The sequence below is a fragment of the Athalia rosae genome, chromosome 8 (assembly GCF_917208135.1).
Source record: "Athalia rosae chromosome 8, iyAthRosa1.1, whole genome shotgun sequence".
NCBI classification, from domain to species: Eukaryota; Metazoa; Arthropoda; class Insecta; order Hymenoptera; family Athaliidae; genus Athalia; species Athalia rosae.
In genome coordinates this window covers 4,280,903-4,299,058 of record NC_064033.1, presented here as the reverse complement: position 1 = coordinate 4,299,058, position 18,156 = coordinate 4,280,903, and the positions used below count along the sequence as shown (strand labels likewise).

Genomic DNA, 18,156 nt, shown 5'->3' with positions numbered 1-18,156 from the left:
GATTTTTTTCGTTCCTTTGGTTTGGAACGAGCAATGAGCGAGGGTGGTCCACAATGTAGAGAGCCTCCGGGCTAACCCCTTACGAAAAAATTAAAGGAAATAAAGGATCTCGAAGACGCGCCTCTATCACGCAGACGTTTTTCGACGTTTACAATCTTTTACGACCGATTAACACAAAATATCTTCTCGGACCGAAGGGAAACCTCCGACAATTAGGGACCACATTTTTCAAATACCTTTCCCATATAGACGGGGTGTGTTTATGAGCGAGAATTTTCAATTCTGCAGAATTTGGCTAGGAACGATCCTTTGAAATGAGAAAAAAAAAGGGGAGAATAGAGAAAAATCCGAACCAACGTCACATTTAATAATGATTGATAATCTTGTTCCTTTTTGTAACGGGGCTTTTCCCCCCTTTTCTTTTCTTACAGCCAGAGCCGCTGGCACCTTATGGACACTTTTATTGGGCTGGTGTTTCTAATCCAATGACGATGAGAGGGGTTCCTTGATGACATAATCACGCCAGACAAACGCCCGGCAAACTCGGACGACGAACGTGCATGGGAGGTCCGTCCACGAGCTTTTATTATTATACGATGCTGCACCGCGGCTGTGTTACGTTGACACCGGGGGAAAATAAGATGAGATAAGACGACAAAAAACATTAAAAAAAAAAAAAAAACAAAGCAGAGTGAGTACCGAATACGAAGTTGAGTTACGATTACGACTATAAAACTGCAGACGATTATTATTATATACTGAAACTACTGCGACACGCTTCGTTAAATAACGAATGTTCTTAAGAGTTAATTCGATTCCCATATATACAACGTGCTAGATTTATATTTACAACATAACATGGGGGGGGGGATGCACCCCACGTTCGTTTGTAGAGCGGAAAAGTATTACGGTTTCAGGTTCTTGTTGGTACAGATGGGCGAACGATTGTCGGTCAAAGTTTGACGATTTTTTTTTTCCACTAAGAAAGTCAGAGCAGGAGTGAAAAATGCTCCAATGAAAGAGTTCGATGGTGTTAGTCTTTTTGTCCTTTTTTTCTTTCTTCCTCTCTTTTTTTTTTTTGAGAGAGAAAATCTCTATCTCAGAATCGAATCGATATTCACAGTTTTTCGAAAGGAAACTCGACTGGCTCCGATGGTTACATAATTCCTTTACGGCGTTGCTGTTTTAACGGTTGAAGAAGCGTCTCGTGTGGGGGAAAAAAAAATTTCGGATTAAATTACAGGGATGTGGATCGAGCGGTAGCGGAATATATTCTTAGCTCTCTTTCCATCGCGTTGTTTTGTGAGCGCTACCGGATGTGCGGTAGTGAAAATAGATCTAAAACGTGTCAGAAGATAAGGGATTATTGGGAGATGAATTTAAAAAATTTTGTGTAAAGTAGAGATCGATGACAAGATCTATCTTCTTCTTTTTCTCCCTCTTCTTTATTTCGTTCTTCGACTTCGACTTTACCTGATTTCTCTAGGAAAAATTACTCGTTTCACAGCTTAGCGACGAATTTTCGGAAGGGGGCTGCACGATGAAATGATATTGAAAAGTTAATTTCCGGATGAGGGGTCTCGAGATACTCGTCGAACCGTGACATTAAACCTGGGAGCCGACGAAATAGTCGTGTGTGGGAACCATGAAATTGATCGACGTAGTAATTCGCTTTCTACTTTAACTTATTGTTCACTCCCTCGCCGATCCCCCTCGTTGATTTTTACGTCGTACGGTGGATCTCGCTGATCGTCGTTGCGATCGTGGTAAAAAAAAAAAAAAAAAATGGATCAACAAAGAAGATGAAATTTTCCATTAATTGGTACTTTTCTCTTTCAGATCACGCCAGCTTTTACGTAGAAATTTCCACGAAAGGATGAGATTCGAAGAAAAGAGGTGAGTGGGGATGAGGAGAAATGGTGCGGTGCAAGACGTTGTTTCACTTTTTCTTTTCTTCGTTTGAGGAAAAAGAAATGCGGCTCACGTAAAAGGTATAATATGTGTACCACACGTTCTGGCAACCCCCTCGGTAGGTTTAGATCAAACATAGGATAACCGTCACGTGTGCACTTAAGCCAGCGAGGCGGAGCGACAATTATTGGCAAGGGGGGTCTTATTTAATACCATGCAGCGGCGTGTCTTCTTCACTGTGGGAAAATGGGGGAAACCGTATAAGAGAAATATTATGTATACAGAAACACAGCGTATGTGGTGGAAACCCGGAAATTTTACTTCTTTCTCCTTCTCCCTTTCTCTCTCTCTATCTGTTTTTCCACCCTCCCTATCCGCGTGACCGCCGAGGTGTCGTGCTCTCGTTTCGTAAAATGTAAGAAAAATAATTCAACGCAATAAATTCCCACGAGTAAGTAACTATTTGTAATCGGTTTCCAGAAGTTTTTTTTCAATGTTTTTTTCGTTTTTTTACGAAAGAAGGATTTTTCGGTCGTTCCCGTGAACTACGGCGAAAGTCAGACGGGGTATTACAAAGAGGGGGGAGTTTCTCTTCATGCGTTTTAGAAATGAGGGTACGAATGCGACGCAGGTCACGTGGCATGAGGGGTGTAGGGTCAGGGTGGTCCCACGCGCAGTGCACACGCTGCGAGGCATTCGGGGGTTGTAATAAATGTATATGTATACGTACGCGTGTGTACAATTTTACGTATTACATGGATATGTATACATGTAGGTAGCTCGCAGAAGTAGGGCGAGTCTGTGGGAAACTCGAAAGTTTCACACACGCCAGTAATAATAAACATAGGGGAACCCTCTCCGCCTCTTCACCCCCTTCATATTCTTCGCCACGTGACGCCCTCGACTTCATATTTACGTATGTACGTAGCTATGTATCTAGTCATGTATATAAAATATGTATCAGAGAGCCTTTGAAGATCTCGACTTATTTGTTTTTTATCTTGGAAACACAAATTCGTCGACCGAATTAGGCGGTAGAATTGAAACAAATCCGACGTACCTCAATTTTTCACTTTGTATAGCGATGAAATGGCGATAACTCGATCACTTTTGTAGATAGATCAATTTTGAGCCCAGGAATCTGAATCTGGGAGCCAGATTGGTCTATCTATGGAAATTGATTAGGTTATCGCCAATTTATCGCCTCTTTTTTCTTCAAATTTTGGGCGAAACTAAAGTAGTTCCTAAACTGATTGTATTACCTTTTTCTTACGTATTTTGATCTCAGGAATCCGAATCTGAAAGAAAAATTGGCTTTCTCTGAAATTGGAGTTATCGCCAATTTTATCGCTCTCTTTACCATGAATTTAAGGATATCTCTGCGTCAAAATATTCGAATTTTTTGGTCTACGAGCAAACCCGAGCTACGCTAGAGTCAGCGCAGCCAGCAGAGTAGCGCTTTGTTGTGAGTCGTCACCTTCGGGGCTGAGCAGAGGTGACGCCTCAAAACAAACCGCACGCCCGTGGCTACCTGACTCCAGCAAAGCTCGGGCTCGCTGGTGAATTGAGAAATTCGAATATTTCGACCCATCCATGGATTGCGACGAATCAAAGTGGGTCTACGACTAAAACCAATCGATATGTTTCAATTGTTCTGCTCCCAACAGCGAATAATTGATGATTACTCGATCGATTGCATGAGTAGATGATTTTGGCTTTCAGATTTGGATTCCTGAGCTGATTATACGTGAGATTACCCTTGAAAAGCCAAAAAAAAATTGATTTTTGAGCAAACAAAAATTCGATTTTCGGGCCAAAAGTAAAGTAGTTTGAAAATTGATTGTATCACATTTTTCTGACGTATTTTGACCTCAGGAATCCGAATCTGAAAGAAAAATTGACCTATCCATAAAATTAATCGAGTTATTGCCAATTTTCAGCTTTTTGGGGTCAAAAATAAAAAATTGATTTTCTAGTCTGTATTAATGTAATTCAAGCTCAGAAATCCGAATCCGGAACAAAAAATGATCTATCTTAAAAAATGACCGAGTTATCCCCATTTTTTCGCATTTTCTGGCATAAATTTGAGGATATCTCGAAGGGAAAAAATCGTAGCTCAATTTGGACAACGGATTCGTGTTCCTGAGGTCAAAATACATAAGAAAAGTGCGATACGATCAATTTAAAAAAATAAAAATTTTCGGCCAAAATTTGAGATTTTTCCAAGGGGTACCCCTTACGATTTTTTCAAATTTTGACCAAAAATTTTTATTTTTTTAAATTGATCGTATGGCACTTTTCTCGTGTATTTTGACCTCAGGAACACGAATCCGTTGTCCAAATTGAGCTACGATTTTTTCCCTTCGAGATATCCTCAATCTTATCCAAAAAAATGCGATAATTTGGCGATAACTCGATCAATTTCATAGATAGATCAATTTGTCTTCCGGATTCGGATTCCTGAGCTCAAATTACATAAATATAGATAAAGAAATCAATTTTTTATTTTTGACCCCAAAAAGCTGAAAATTGGCGATAACTCGGATAATTTTAAAGATAGGTCAATTTTCCTTTTAGATTTGGATTCCTGAGGTCAAAATACGTAAGAAAAGTGCAATACGATCAATTTTTAAAATACTTTACTTTTGGCCCAAAAATCGCTACAAATCCCAATCGGTATACCTTGGATTCTTCGGCTTTTTTGGCCGAAAAGGAAGTTATAACATTTTTTTAATGTATTCTGAACTCAGGAATTCAAATCTGAAAGCCAAAATCATCTACTCATGCAATCGATCGAGTAATCATCAATTATTCGCTGTTGGGAGCAGAAAAATTGAAACATATCGATTGGTTTTAGTCGTAGACCCACTTTGATTCGTCGCAATCCATGGATGGGTCGAAATATTCGAATTTCTCAATTTACCAGCTAGTCGGAGTTTTGCTGGAGTCAGGTAGCCACGGGCGCGCGGTTTGTTTTGAGGCGTCACCTCTGCTCAGCCCTGAAGGTGACGTCTCACAACAAAGCGCTACGCTGCTGGCTGCCCTGACTCCAGCAAAGCTCGGGTTTTCTCGTCGACCAAAAAATTCGAATATTTTGACGCAGATATATCCGCAATTCAGGGTAAAAAAGCGATAAAATGGCGATAACTCGGTCAATTTTATAGATAGGTCAATTTTTCTGTTAGATTCGGATTCCTGAGGTCAAAATACACAAGGTTAGCATATAAGATAAATTTTTTTTTCTCGACCAAAAAAACGACAAAAATCCAAGGGGTACCCCTTTTAGATTTCTTCGATTTTTGGGCCAAAAATGCAGTTTTTACGACGCTTATCTGATGTATTTTGACCTCAGGAACACGGATCTGTTGAGCAAATTGGGCTACGAATTTTTCCTATCGAGATATTTCACTTTTTGTGCACCAAACATAAAAAAATTGGTGTTAAATCGATCATTTCACTGGGTAGATTCGGATGCCTGAGGATGAAATAAATAGAAAACACTATAATATGATAAAAAAATAGCATTGGAAAAATCTCGCGTCTGGGTCAAAAGTTGAAATGACCGGTTTCGCAGCCTTTCAATTCAAGAGCAGAGCGAGAAAGAAATGTCCAATAAATTTTGATTGTAAATTTTTTAGAGTCCGAAAAATAAGTTGGAAGAACTTACCCCTCGTGCAGCAGAATCTCCACTAACCGCACTCGCATCGCTTCCGTTTCGTTCTTGACGAACGTAGGAAAGACTTTGCTGGACTTGAGATTTACCGATAAAATTTCTCGACGTGCTTTGAGACGGGGGCGAAGACGACGACGACGATGAGAATGATGTTTTTGGGTTCTCGGCACCTACGCCATTATCTGCAGAAAGTCTAAGTCCCGAATTTTCGGAACTCTTGGAAACGTTAACCTCCTGCATCACAGTCTATCTGATATCTGGTAACTAGTATTCTCACTATTTCGTTCACATTCAAAACATCCGGATGACAAATTTATTATCCCCTAAAAGGACGTGGCGTTTGCCTCGCAGACAAATGCTTTCACTTTGTCTTTTTTTTTTCTCACCACGACTCTGAGTTATCCACTCCAATTTTTTGAAGGACTTCTCACGATCCGACAGCTCTTCGTCTTTATTGTTATCGATATCGAGTGCAGTTTATTTCTGTGAAAATTCTACAAATCTCGTAGCGAAGTGGATCTGCACTTGCGGGTAGTTGACTTTTTTTTTTTTTTTTTCTACTTTCTTCTTCTCCTCGTAAACTGTTAACTGGAAATCGTGAAGCGTATACGTCGTTCTCTAGAGTCGCATAGACACTACACATATAATGGGGTCGTTCGACCGGTTGACCAGATGCGGAATTTTATGCCCGGAAGTTTCTGTAAACCAGAATGAGGTATTCGCTGACAAGGGAATCCCGTGATGCATTAGCAAAATTACTGTAGAATTCCTATGTAATTTTCCGATGAATAATCTCCCCCGTCTCGTAAATCCTGTAAAACTTGGTCGTTTTGCGAGGGTGAACGAAAATTGCGGTGGTTATTAACAAAAATTTTCACTCACCGTTGCGGGCTTCCGGGTAATCTTCTTCTTCTTCTTCTTCTTTTTTTTTTTTTCATTTTTTTTTAAATTTTTGCACCCGGTATTTGCGAACGTTTGAAAGGCGGCCTTTTTTCCAATGATATTCCGCCAAAAGATTCGTGGAATACGTTTTATTCATTCGTCAAACCCGCGAATACGGTCTCGAGGCGGTTCGTTTCTCTGTAGCGTTGTCGTTGAATCGGACGACGGTATTTTTCCCCCTCGACTGTACACGATATGCTGCGGTGGCGATTCAAGAGTCCTTCAACAAATTAATATTAATGTCTCGATAAAGCTGTACCCGCTAAGGATACCGAAACGTGCGGTACGGTACGGTTCGCGTTCTTTCTTTTTCCCTTTTTTCCCCGTTTTTTTTCTCCTTCCTCACCCTCGGGACCACTGCTGTCGTATATCCTTCTGCAGCTGATGTTCAGCTGCAACTGTATTCGCAAAGACGCGATTCCTCCGTTAAACGTCGAAATAGATTTTCGAACTCCGTTGATAATTATATCGTTCGTTCGTTTTTATACATTTTTCATTTTAAGGAAAATTTGTAAAAAATATGAAATCGCGTTATCGATTCGTTAAATTAAACAAAGGTGATGAGTTTCTCTCAATTTTTAATAACCCCTTGTTCATAAAATTCATTTCCTTTTGCAGGTTCTGTTCCAGATAGCGGTGCACCACGATCACAAGTTTCCCAGAATATTTCATAATTCATGACTCGTTTCGGTCAAGTAACGTGTCCAACGTGAGAACTTTTTTGTATGACTCATCGAAGCTAATTGCGTCATCTAAATTGTCTAAGGCGTACGACGGGGTGGTGAGCCAAGAGGCGGAGTGTGAACGACTGCATAAAGTCATCGCCGCGTAGGCCTTGTATTTCTGAATATATACACAAAACCTGGAACACGATAAACTAGTGAGTTTGAAATATCATGTCCTTTAAATAATCTAACATCTGACGCGATTATTTTTCAGCGACTCAAGTGCGCCTCCGAGTCATCTCGTAATTTTTACCATAGATCACTCGTCGATTAGCAACAAGTTTCTCCACACCTAAATATTATATTTTTCTTCTGCTGCTGGCATGAAATTGCGCGAGGTCGTAATTTATTGTTCGTTGATCGGGTTAACCGGAGATATTTGTTTGTTTTAAGAAGATCATTTTTTCGTTCTCTATTTTTTTTCCATCCTTCTCGTTTTTCAAGTGCGTCTCGAAAGACACGCGAACGTTGCGTCGTCGCCGTCAAACCGTATCAACGTTTTATTTACTCCGTATTTTCACGCCGTCGAAGAACGACCGCCCTTATTACACGCGCGTACCCTTGTGCCCCAGTATCTGCGTCGTTCTTTTTCCTTATTCTAATTTTCTTTTCTAATTTTTTTTTTTTTTTTTTCCCCCCCCTCGGTTCTCTTTAGTCGGCTCTCCAAAAATGGGTCCTTATAACGCTCGGCAGGGCGCCGGGGTCTGGAGCAGATAAGAGCTAAAAACGCACGAGAGTTCGTTTGGCTTTGGTCGTGCAAACATTCCTCCGTGGGGTTCATGCGCGGCATGGGGATATATTCCACACACGAGAGCGCCGCGACGCCCGTCATAACACGAGTTCTGGCGCCGCGTCGTACCGACTCTGGAGCAGCACGGAAATAAGAAACCACATAGTTACACACGGTCAGTTTTGTAGTTCAAACACACATCTGTTGGTCCTGGAAAGAAGAAGAAAAAAAAAGAAAAAAAAAAACAAGAAAAATCGATAAGAAGAACGACAAATCTAGAGAAAGATTACAAAATTTTATTCCGATATCTCGTGTCATGCATAATTCCGATCACACTCTCGCGATATTTGCAATACACGTGTGTCGTTTTTTGTAAGGTTTCTTTTTTCTTTTCTGTTTTTTTTTTTTTTCTTTTTTTTCCGTTTGAGTAGCAACTTTGCTCGAGCATTACCTAGTAAGGGATTGTTCCCTTTCGCGGACCCGGCTACAGCGTGCGTAGGTATGTGGTGTAAGCGAATTTCGTCCTCTTTGGTTTTGCAGGTTCGTTAAACCAGATCAGCATTCCCTTGGGACAAAATCTATATGTATATGTATACCACACCGTTTATCCTGATATAGTTTGCTCGACGGTATAATAATCGAACGAACCAAACTGGTTTCCCGATCATGTGCCCGCCGATGGGCCACGACGAAATACGCGATTTAAGTTTTTTTATTCGCTTATTTATTAAATTTTCTTTTTCTTCGTTCAACCGATAGAAATGATAACGCAAAATGAAGCTACCATTTTTTTGTTTTTCCATACTGATTTCGCTCTCGTAATTTGTAAAAAAACTTCGTTTTTACTTGGAATTGTTCCGGCTCCGGGACAAACTGTACTTCCATTCGTTTTTTTATTTCGATTCTTTCCATCTCTTCGTTTTGTAAATGTTCATCAGGCCACCCACCCACCCCTTTTGTATAGTACGCTCAATTGTAGTACTACGTTCACACGGACGTGGTGCACAGTGCGTCATTTAAAAGATGAGAAAAGAAAATAGAGGAAAGAGAAGTAGTAAGAAAAAAGAGAAAAGGAAAACCGAAAAAACTTTCATATCCGAAACTTACTGTTAGGAAAAACATTGAAGGGCCTAAAAGGATATTAAATACAGACGATCTCGACCATCAAACGGCGGGGGCGCGACACAAGTGTGAATGAACAAATGGTAATGAATGAGAATTATGTACACGTCGCGTGCATATGTGTTGAAAACGTAGTAGGCCGTAGTACGTGAGTATTAATACAGAGATGAATAGATGACGTTGAATGAACGATGAAACTGAAACGACAAGAATTAAAACTGAGATACTAAAATTACGAAATTTACTTCACGGATGTATCGTTATTGTTCGTATTTCTTTTTACACACACACACTGGGTGACGTTCCGGTGAAGATTGAAAAACGTAGGGAAGGTATTTTAGCGGAAATTACAGTTTTGGATCGAGCGAAATATTTTTCATCCCGATTCTTCAACGACGCTTTTTTACTGTAGAATTGTTTTTTTTTTTTGATACGCACACATTCTATTCTTTATACCTGAGTCATGATTCGTCTTCTCTTCTCTCTCTCTCTCTTTGGACCGTTTCTTTAGCCTTCTGTTTGTAAAGGGTTTTTTCTTTTTTTTTAGTTTGTTGGAATTTTGTCAGCTTTAGAAACTTTATAATAATGTGTGTATAATAAACACGGGATGTGTATGCTTTACGCTGTAAAATCGAACAAAAAATTACACGCTTCGATATTGAAAGGTCGAATGATCGACTTCTGCCGCCCGGAATTACACGAGAAGATATTTTGATACGCTCGGATCTAAATTCTAATTACTATTTCTACACGTTTATCGTACGTAACAAATTTCAAACTTTATATGAGATTGCCTTCGCATCTGACAAGAATAATATCAACAATAATAAGTTGAATTACGGTTTTTATCATCGCGGTTCACAAATGAACATTTTTTTTCTATCCCATCGGACGAAAAACTAGACTCACGGATGAAAATTATGCAGGTAAAAATGAGACTCTTGGTTTTTTTTTTATTTTATTTTTTTTGCTTTTTATTATACGTGCCCCGATACAAATTTACCTACCGAGCATGTAAATCTATGCAGCTATCTCCGGTTTCGTATTACCGCTATAATTTCCGCACAACATTGTTAACTTTCCGTATACTTACGAAACGAAGGCCGTGCTTAAGCGAAGTTTAAGTTGAAGTTTGAAGCCGGGATCGCCTACCTCGTCTGGATTCGCGTCCGCGGCAACAATTACATATTCCGCGTCACGCCGCCGGCGATTTATATCGTTAGAACGACTGACGATCCGTTTTGTTTCTATTTTTTTCTCCTCTTTCTCGATCACCGTAGTTCGTCTAACTTACCTCAATTTCTGAATCAGAATCACCGCGTTACCCTCATTTTTTCGTCGAAACGCATTCGCCACGCTTAGAAACGATGGAGGGTAAAAATGAACGGAATAGCAGAGAATCGACGCCGAAAGAAAATCGAAATTTTTGATCAGCTTGCGAAAGGCGTGCAACGTACGCCGATATTTATTACCCAAGAATTACGAATCGTTATCGACAAATTGTTGTATTATACATGTGAGTATAATCTGTAGGGTAATAAATGGTTATTACGCGGATAAAGTGTAAGGATAATTCTTCGCGTTACAATAATTTTACTCGAAACGTCGGACAGGCGTTCGGTTTTATGGATTCTCGTAAACGAAAGATAATGATTTTTGTTTTTTTTTTCCCCTTCAATATTTCATATTTCATCTTATTGAGATTTCGTTGAGATTGGAGAAACTGGTTCTGTATGATATAGATTCGAAAAGATACAAGTGTGTAAAAGTTGAAAGTGAACCGGTTTAAATATGCCTAACAGTATAGTTTGCAAATGTTTTACCGTGTGATAAATAGCGAAATTAGATTGACAGTGACAAAAAGAAAAGAACTGTTCGTAGGCTCGTTACGCTTCTCGCCTATGTGATACGAAAGTCGAAATGAAATCAGGCGTTGAAATCTGAATGCTAAATTAGATCGTTATTCTTATACCGATCTCTTACTTTTTTTTTTTCTTAGATTTGAAACATTTTTTATTTCTTTCCTCTATCTGCTCCGGGGGTTCGTTATAACGAGAATTTTTTTTTCACGTTTCCTCATATTTTCCCATATATTCCGTGTGCCACACATACTTCATGGATGTCGTTGCTGATTGGAACATAGTTTTACCGAATTGGGGCCAACAAACGTCCTTAACGGCATTACGCGGTGGTGTTGATAGATAAGAATATTTGATAAGCCTCTTCCTACATGTTTGCCTATGAATTTTTAAAAGGGTCTCCAGATAACGTGGACGGTGTGAATTATTACAATTTATTTTATCGTTACGACGGAACTACGTCCGGCATGTATACGAATACACACACACATATCGTGTATACCCCATACGTATAGATTTGCTCTATGGACAAATATCTATTTACACTATGTAATAAAACCAGCGTTATAAATTCATTATATCAAATAGTTTTTAAAACTTGGTATATTTTTATTCGTCCACAAGAAAAAAAAAAAAACATTTTTTTTTTTTAATCTTTTTTTCTTTTTCAAATTTAACAATTGCCAACTGTATTTTAGGGCAGCTCGTTCTAGCTGTGAATCGTATCCATTGAATCATCTCTCTTGTTCCTGTAATTCTGATTAAATAATTAGATCCTTTTTCTCGATTTACAGTTCTAAGAAAAAACTACTCTCATCCGTCGGAGGGCCTTCCAAGGTTAAGATCAAAAAGAACGGGTGAGTAAAAAGAAGTGAAGAGGAAAAAGAATTTAACGAATAAAAAGCATTTCTCGCGAGGGAGATCTCGAAGCGAGAACTAAACCAGAGCGATCGGTTTCCTAAGAATTTGCTTACATTAGTACAGCTCTAGATACAACATCTGTTGCACAGTTTGTGTAGTACTATACCATCTATTACACAACTCGGTGTTATAAATTTTACGTACATGGAAGAAGGAAAGAAAAAAAGAAAAAAAATGGAAAGAAAAACCCTCCAGACGCTGTAATACCCATACGCGCAGGATGGAAATTCAGATGAAATAAGACAATGATGACGAAAAAAAAAAAAAGAATCGGATGAATAATAACCTCGGTTTTCAATTTATTATTCCAGTTTCGAAAGATCATGAGGACGACGATGACGATCGGACGAACTCAACCTCCTATGTATGGCTTGGAAAAGAGGACTAAATGTGGAAGTAAAAAGAGGAGCAGATCTTCGATCCGGTACGTATAAAGAAGAATTCGATGCGACGCCGTCACGTATCGGCAGGCTCTCTTTTGTTCCGCGGCGTTTGATTGTGATCAGTTTTTGTCAACGCCTCTTCTATATTTTCTTCTTATTTTCATTCTTCTCGCTTTACAAAGACCTGAAGCTTGGAGAAAAATTGTGCCGAGGTATAAACCAACGTCACGTATCGTAGGTATAACCCTTAGCCGAACATGTTCTCTACTATTTATACCGTAAAACAATTTCTTTTTTTCTCGTTCTACTTTTCGCTTTTTTTTCTCTGGCCGTTCGTTTCACAAAAGCGCAAAACACACCGGTCGTCGTTGTCCGACGTTCGACGAAAAGGACCGAGGGAGAAGAAAAAAATACTCGAGTGTTTTAAAAATTTAGATTCAAAGGAAAATAGGCTGCAACTGATAGCGGCGAGGCGTGAATTGTAGGAATGAAATTCTTCGAGATGCGCCGTAAGCGGCAGCCTCACTCCCCGCTGAAGTGTGTTCAATAAATTATTAGAAGGAATCTTCGACGTTTCCTATTACCGAACTCGACGCACGTTTACACCGAAGTCGCCTCTGCTTTTAGCACCTTTTATACCATAATGTGGCGTCGGTCTTCTCTTCGTAGTATATCCAAAGCAAACAAACCTCCGCATCGACTTTACCCATATTGTATTTTAATTATATGTATAAGCATTCAAACTCCTTCGATTCCATGAACTCTCTCTCGTTTCGGTGCACGAGAGAGGAAAATACCAAACGCAACTAACGTTGGTTAGCGGGGGCCCGGGGGGAAAAACACCTTTTCGATTTTCGTTGGACGGTTTAAAAAATATCCGATAAAAGAGACGATAAAAACAACCCCTTTACCTCTAGATCGTTCCGTTTGTTTATTGTTTCTTTGCAAATCCGTTAGAGAATTAATTAAATAAATCAAAACAAAAAAAAGTGACGATACAGTTCATGACTCGGAGCGGTCCGAATAATTCTCTGTTTCTTTTATTCTAGGTAAATTTCTCGGCCCTTTGTCGACCTCCTCGCGCAGTGTTGGGTTTCCTGTCCGTAGATTCGAGAATGCAGATTGCGGAGACCGTAAAGGTAAAAGGTATACCGTATAACGCGGTTGAAAGGATAAACTGGACTGAGGTTGAGTCTTGACTTAATATTATTATAAAACAAAGTCGTGCATGGGCGGAGGGTTTTTTTTTTATTTCATTTTTTTATTTTTTTTTCTCGTAATGTTGAAAAATGCTCGGTTATTACTCATGCGTTGCGGCCGCGTTATTGTGCGAGTACGTACGAGGAAGTTCACTATCTCGAAATGAAACTGGACCGAATATTGCAGGACCGAGTTTAGAACCTGAAAGTAGTGACGCTGCTCCCGGGATATAATGTAACGATAAGTTTTAAAGGAGAGCGCGCGCGGTCGGAGTGTCTTGAGTTTGTCTCTTACGTCTCGTGTTCGCGTGAAAAATGACGTCGGGTTGGACACGATCGTTATCGCGCCCGCAGCTGGGTCTCCTTCCACAAACACAGGAACAACGCGGCAGCTAGTAGTTTTCATACCCTCGACGGCTACTGCCCGCTACTCTGTCTGTATAGAACGAGAGCGGAGAACGGGGGAAGAACAGGATCCGCCTGTATTCTCCTTATCCAGGATAAACTCTGGGATATATCGCCATCTCGGAATGGTCATATACCCCCGTGTACCTAACGTACACTGTATTATAGCCTCGAATAAAATGGGCGTTAACATCTGCGACCGATAATTCGCGCGGGTATATCATATTTTTTTTATTCATTCGTTCGTTCGCTCGTTTCTTTCTTTCTTTCATTTTCTTTTTTTTTTGCTTACTTTCTGCCTCTATTTTCCAGCGGGCGAGAACGGGCGCGGAACGAGACCTTTGAGGTATTTTGATTGGCCGACGAAATATATACGACGCTGAATTCCGCGGAGGGACTTAAATTTGGGCCCCGATCGGGCCGAGTGTCGTTTTTCGAAACTCTCCTATCAATAACGGTCGATCGTCTCCTTCGTTTTTACCTTCCCTCCAGGAATTCGGCACAGGTAAATCTATAGCGTTTCTATCCGCTAATTAGCTGTAAGCGTAGATCGCTAATTATAACAAATTTTTCGCCGAAAGCTCGGAGAATTTAAGCTCGGGATGAAAACGATACTCTTCTCCTTGGTTTTTTTTTTTTTTCTTTTCGTGCTCGATATGTCACAATTACACGCTTCTGGGGTACGAAGTCCTCGTTTATTCCAGTCACGTATGAAACACGTGCATACGTAAACGTGGCTTGTATTTTTTTTTTTTTCTCTCAGTTTTTTTTGCGCCGCGCGAGCCAAGACGTACGTACGTACAGAAGTGTACGTGTTACCAGTAAAATGAGACAATGGCTCGCTCGCTCGCTTGCTCTGCACTGATTAGCAGATTCTCCACGATTTCGTCATCCGGTAATTTATAAACCCCTACACAAAGGCGTGCTATTCTCATTGTCGGATCTTTATTAATTCACTCCGTGAATGATATATTTTCTCGTCGTCGACGTCGTTCCGCGCCTCGTATGAAAATTACACCAGAAATTATCGGCGCTAATACGAATGTAGATTTCTTTGAATATCTCTGCATAAGCCGAGTGGCAGAGATCGAGACAATCGTGAGAGGTGAAATTTATATGGTCGCCAGATTCTTCTTTTTAGTCATTTTTTTTTTGCAGTCTCCGACGCAGGTATCAATTTTACCCCGTGAAATCCCCTTCGTACAAAATACGTACTTCCGGCTCAATTATCGTCGTTATTAGAGCTCATTTTAAGCTTTCGATTCGCGAAACAGCCGTTGACGAATATGATTCTCCGCCGAATCACCCAGCGGGAATTAATTTGTAATCTGTTTGATTTTTTTTTTTGTTCAACGCAAAAATATTATTTCGCTAATGACCATCCAAAGAATCATATCGAAAGAGTTTTTCTTCGAAGAAAACGAGTGAATTGTGTCTCGAAAAAAAATTCGAAATCATTTTATATCAAAACTGGCAACATCCTCGTAGAGCGAATTTTTTTCATATATTATGTCAGATTTAAATATTGGACATGAAACAAGGACTTCCCGCAAAAGCCGCTTAGGTTCCAATAAAAATTCACCCGGGGTAACATTATCTCCCGTGAATATTATCTCCGTCTTCCTCGCGACAGGGAGGAGGAGGAGGAGAGAAACCGACGGGGTGTTCAAGGGGGAATAAAGGAACATGAAAATATCACGAAATACGTTGCGGAGGACGAAGTACGACGAAAATAAGAGAAGGAACAAATTTTTCGACAGTCTCTTTCGTGTTAACAACGCTCGAATAGTTTGTGAAATTTAATCAACTGGGTCCTGCAGTACGTCCTGTGCGGCTTTTGTGTGCGCGGGTCTTCCTCGCGCACCCACACCTAACGGGGTTTATACCTTTACACGCCGCGCAGTTCGATCAAAATTTTTTCTCTCGATACAAAATTCGATACGACACGTGCGGGGGGTCATTTGCCGGATATGCTCCGCTCGTCCGACATTCAAGCCGAGTCGGCGGCAACGGCGGCGTGAAATAAAAGTATTCGAAAGGTTGAAAGGAACGTTATACGAAAAAAAAAAATAAATAATAATAAATAAAAATTAAATAATGAGAATATATAAAAAATAATACTCGGCAAAAATATTCTGGTTTTTACCTCGCCGATAAGCGGAGTCTCGCAGGATATTATTTTATTTTATTAGTCGAGTGAATTGTTGCGTGCGAGGGGGCGATTCCTTGGACACGAGGAGAAAGTCCTCGCGTGTTACGTTATTACATTTATATATTTATATCCTTTAGCCGCTACGACACCTCCTTCCGCGAATAGGAAGTACGCTATCAAGTCGTCGTCGTAGTCGTCGTCGTCGTCGTATATCTGCGTACTGTATATTTCGACTAGATCTTATCTCGCGATATACCCGCGTTTGCTGTTATACGGCGAACCGCGTTGGCGGACCATAAGCCGGCAGTAGCGCTTGTTAAACGTAACGTATTAGCATTATGCTAATTCAAAAGGACTGTTCAACCGACGACGATAATTTTTACAATATTATCCTACGTTTGATTCCTCGATTTTTTTTTTTTTTTCGTTATTTCAATTTACGTGCGACCTCCCCTCTTCGGTTTCCAAATTTTCAGCCACTTCTGTTCGATGTACTTTTTTCCATCTAGCCTACTATACTGTTCCATCGCGAGTAGAAATAACGAAAATTAACTAGTCGATAAACTTGTGAAGAAACAAACGGAATTCAACGCGTATCTCGCGTGCGAGGGGCAGGCTCTTTGTACAACGATTTCAGTGACCTTTTATTTTATTTTATTTGTTTCTTTTGAATCCGTTTTTTAAGAGGTCACAAAATATCGGTAGGAACCGGTCGAGCTGCAGCAGCAGCAGCAGCAGCAGTTAGATTTTATGCTATCAATCAGCTGACTAATGGCGTCTCGTCGTTAAAACGATTGTATAACGATCAAAACGTTGAGTGCTCCTCTCCGCTTTACGATACGAACCATAAGTCTTTTTTAGAAAAAAATAAAAGAGGAGAATAAAAAAAAAATAGATAATCCCGCCCTTATCCGTTATCGAGTTATTTTTTTTTTCCCTCATCTCAGGATTTTTATTCTTCTCTGACGATTGCGTACAGAGGAATTGTAAATGAATGATTGAAAATGAATCAATGCTCCGCCGTTCGTTTCAGACGTTATACCGTCGAAATCGATCGTCGATCGCCGTTGTTCTTCACGGTGAATTTCGGTCGCGTGCGACGACCGTATCAAGCCGGGAGAAGGAATACTGTACACGATCGGCTCGGCTGCGCCTTATACCGAAGAGAGGAACCGGACCTACGGGTTTACAATGTTCGACGATCGTCCGTCTGTCCTCGGTGTGTCTCCAAATCCGTCGTTCTATCTACGTCTTCTTTCTTCATTGCAACAACCGAAGAAATCCGGTCTCCGATCTTCTTCTTCATCTCCTTCTTCTTCTTCTGCTTCTTTTACTTCATCTCCTTCGGACTCCCCACAACAAACGTACGGCTCGGCGGAATTGGGAGTTGAATCAAAGGTAGAGATTTTGTATACTCGGGTATATTCGGAGGCAACATTTTTTATTCCAACGAACTTTGGATTGATTTATCGTCCCTACTCCGGGGTTTGGAATTTCTAATAATTTCTAATATCGATATACGCGTACGAACTCGATCTGTACGGAATACCTCGTACCTTTAACGAGTGTGAAAATTATTCCACACGTGATTCATAGCGAACTATCGGATTTAATCGGGGTGACGTTTACGATCATTCTACAATACCGCGGTGCTGAACGACGAAAATCACCCCACGACCGACCGACCGACCGACCGACCGATCGATCGTTTTCGAATCGATATTTTACGCTCACCTACACGGTCGGTGGAAATTCGAGCACGACCGCGAGGTCTCTCGCCGTAATTACTCGCTGATCGCGGTAACGTCGAAGCGCAAGGTGCCGCGGTATCGATGAAAAAAATTGTTTCACCGATACCGACGACAACGCAGCAAATTTTCATAATTCTTCCAGGACGTAACTCGTACGTGGTCAGCCGGAGTACGACGGAAGGAATTGCGGACCGGCCGTTTGAACGAGGGAGAGAAACTTCGAATACAGGAGGAACCGAGCCACGCGTAGAGTAGATAGAAATCGTAGGATAGATATATCGTATAATGCAGTAGGTATGTTTAAAGTACATAGGATCGGGAATACGTGATATCCCGGCCTCGCCCGACGACCGTTCTACTTCTGCATTTGCTACGTTTTTTTT

The 18,156-nt window shown here is 40.5% G+C and overlaps 1 protein-coding gene across 5 annotated transcripts in view; it reads right to left on the bottom strand.

Annotated features, from left to right (window-relative positions):
* Window positions 1-18,156, bottom strand: part of LOC105693261 — a 31,555-nt gene that overhangs the window by 7,882 nt on the left and 5,517 nt on the right. For 3 of the 5 annotated variants that reach the window (XR_007279874.1, XR_007279873.1, XM_048659621.1), the window contains exons 1-2: window positions 6,467-7,132; window positions 5,579-6,396 (exon numbers count right to left, since the gene is read on the bottom strand). Coding sequence is in view for 1 of the 5 variants with exons in the window: in XM_048659621.1 (XP_048515578.1) it covers window positions 5,579-5,824 (246 nt within the window). In the remaining 4 variants the exon portion in view is untranslated. Of the gene's footprint in view, window positions 1-5,578; window positions 6,397-6,466; window positions 7,133-18,156 lie in introns of those variants that run through there. The other 2 variants (XR_007279872.1, XR_007279871.1) reach the window with 2 other exon arrangements.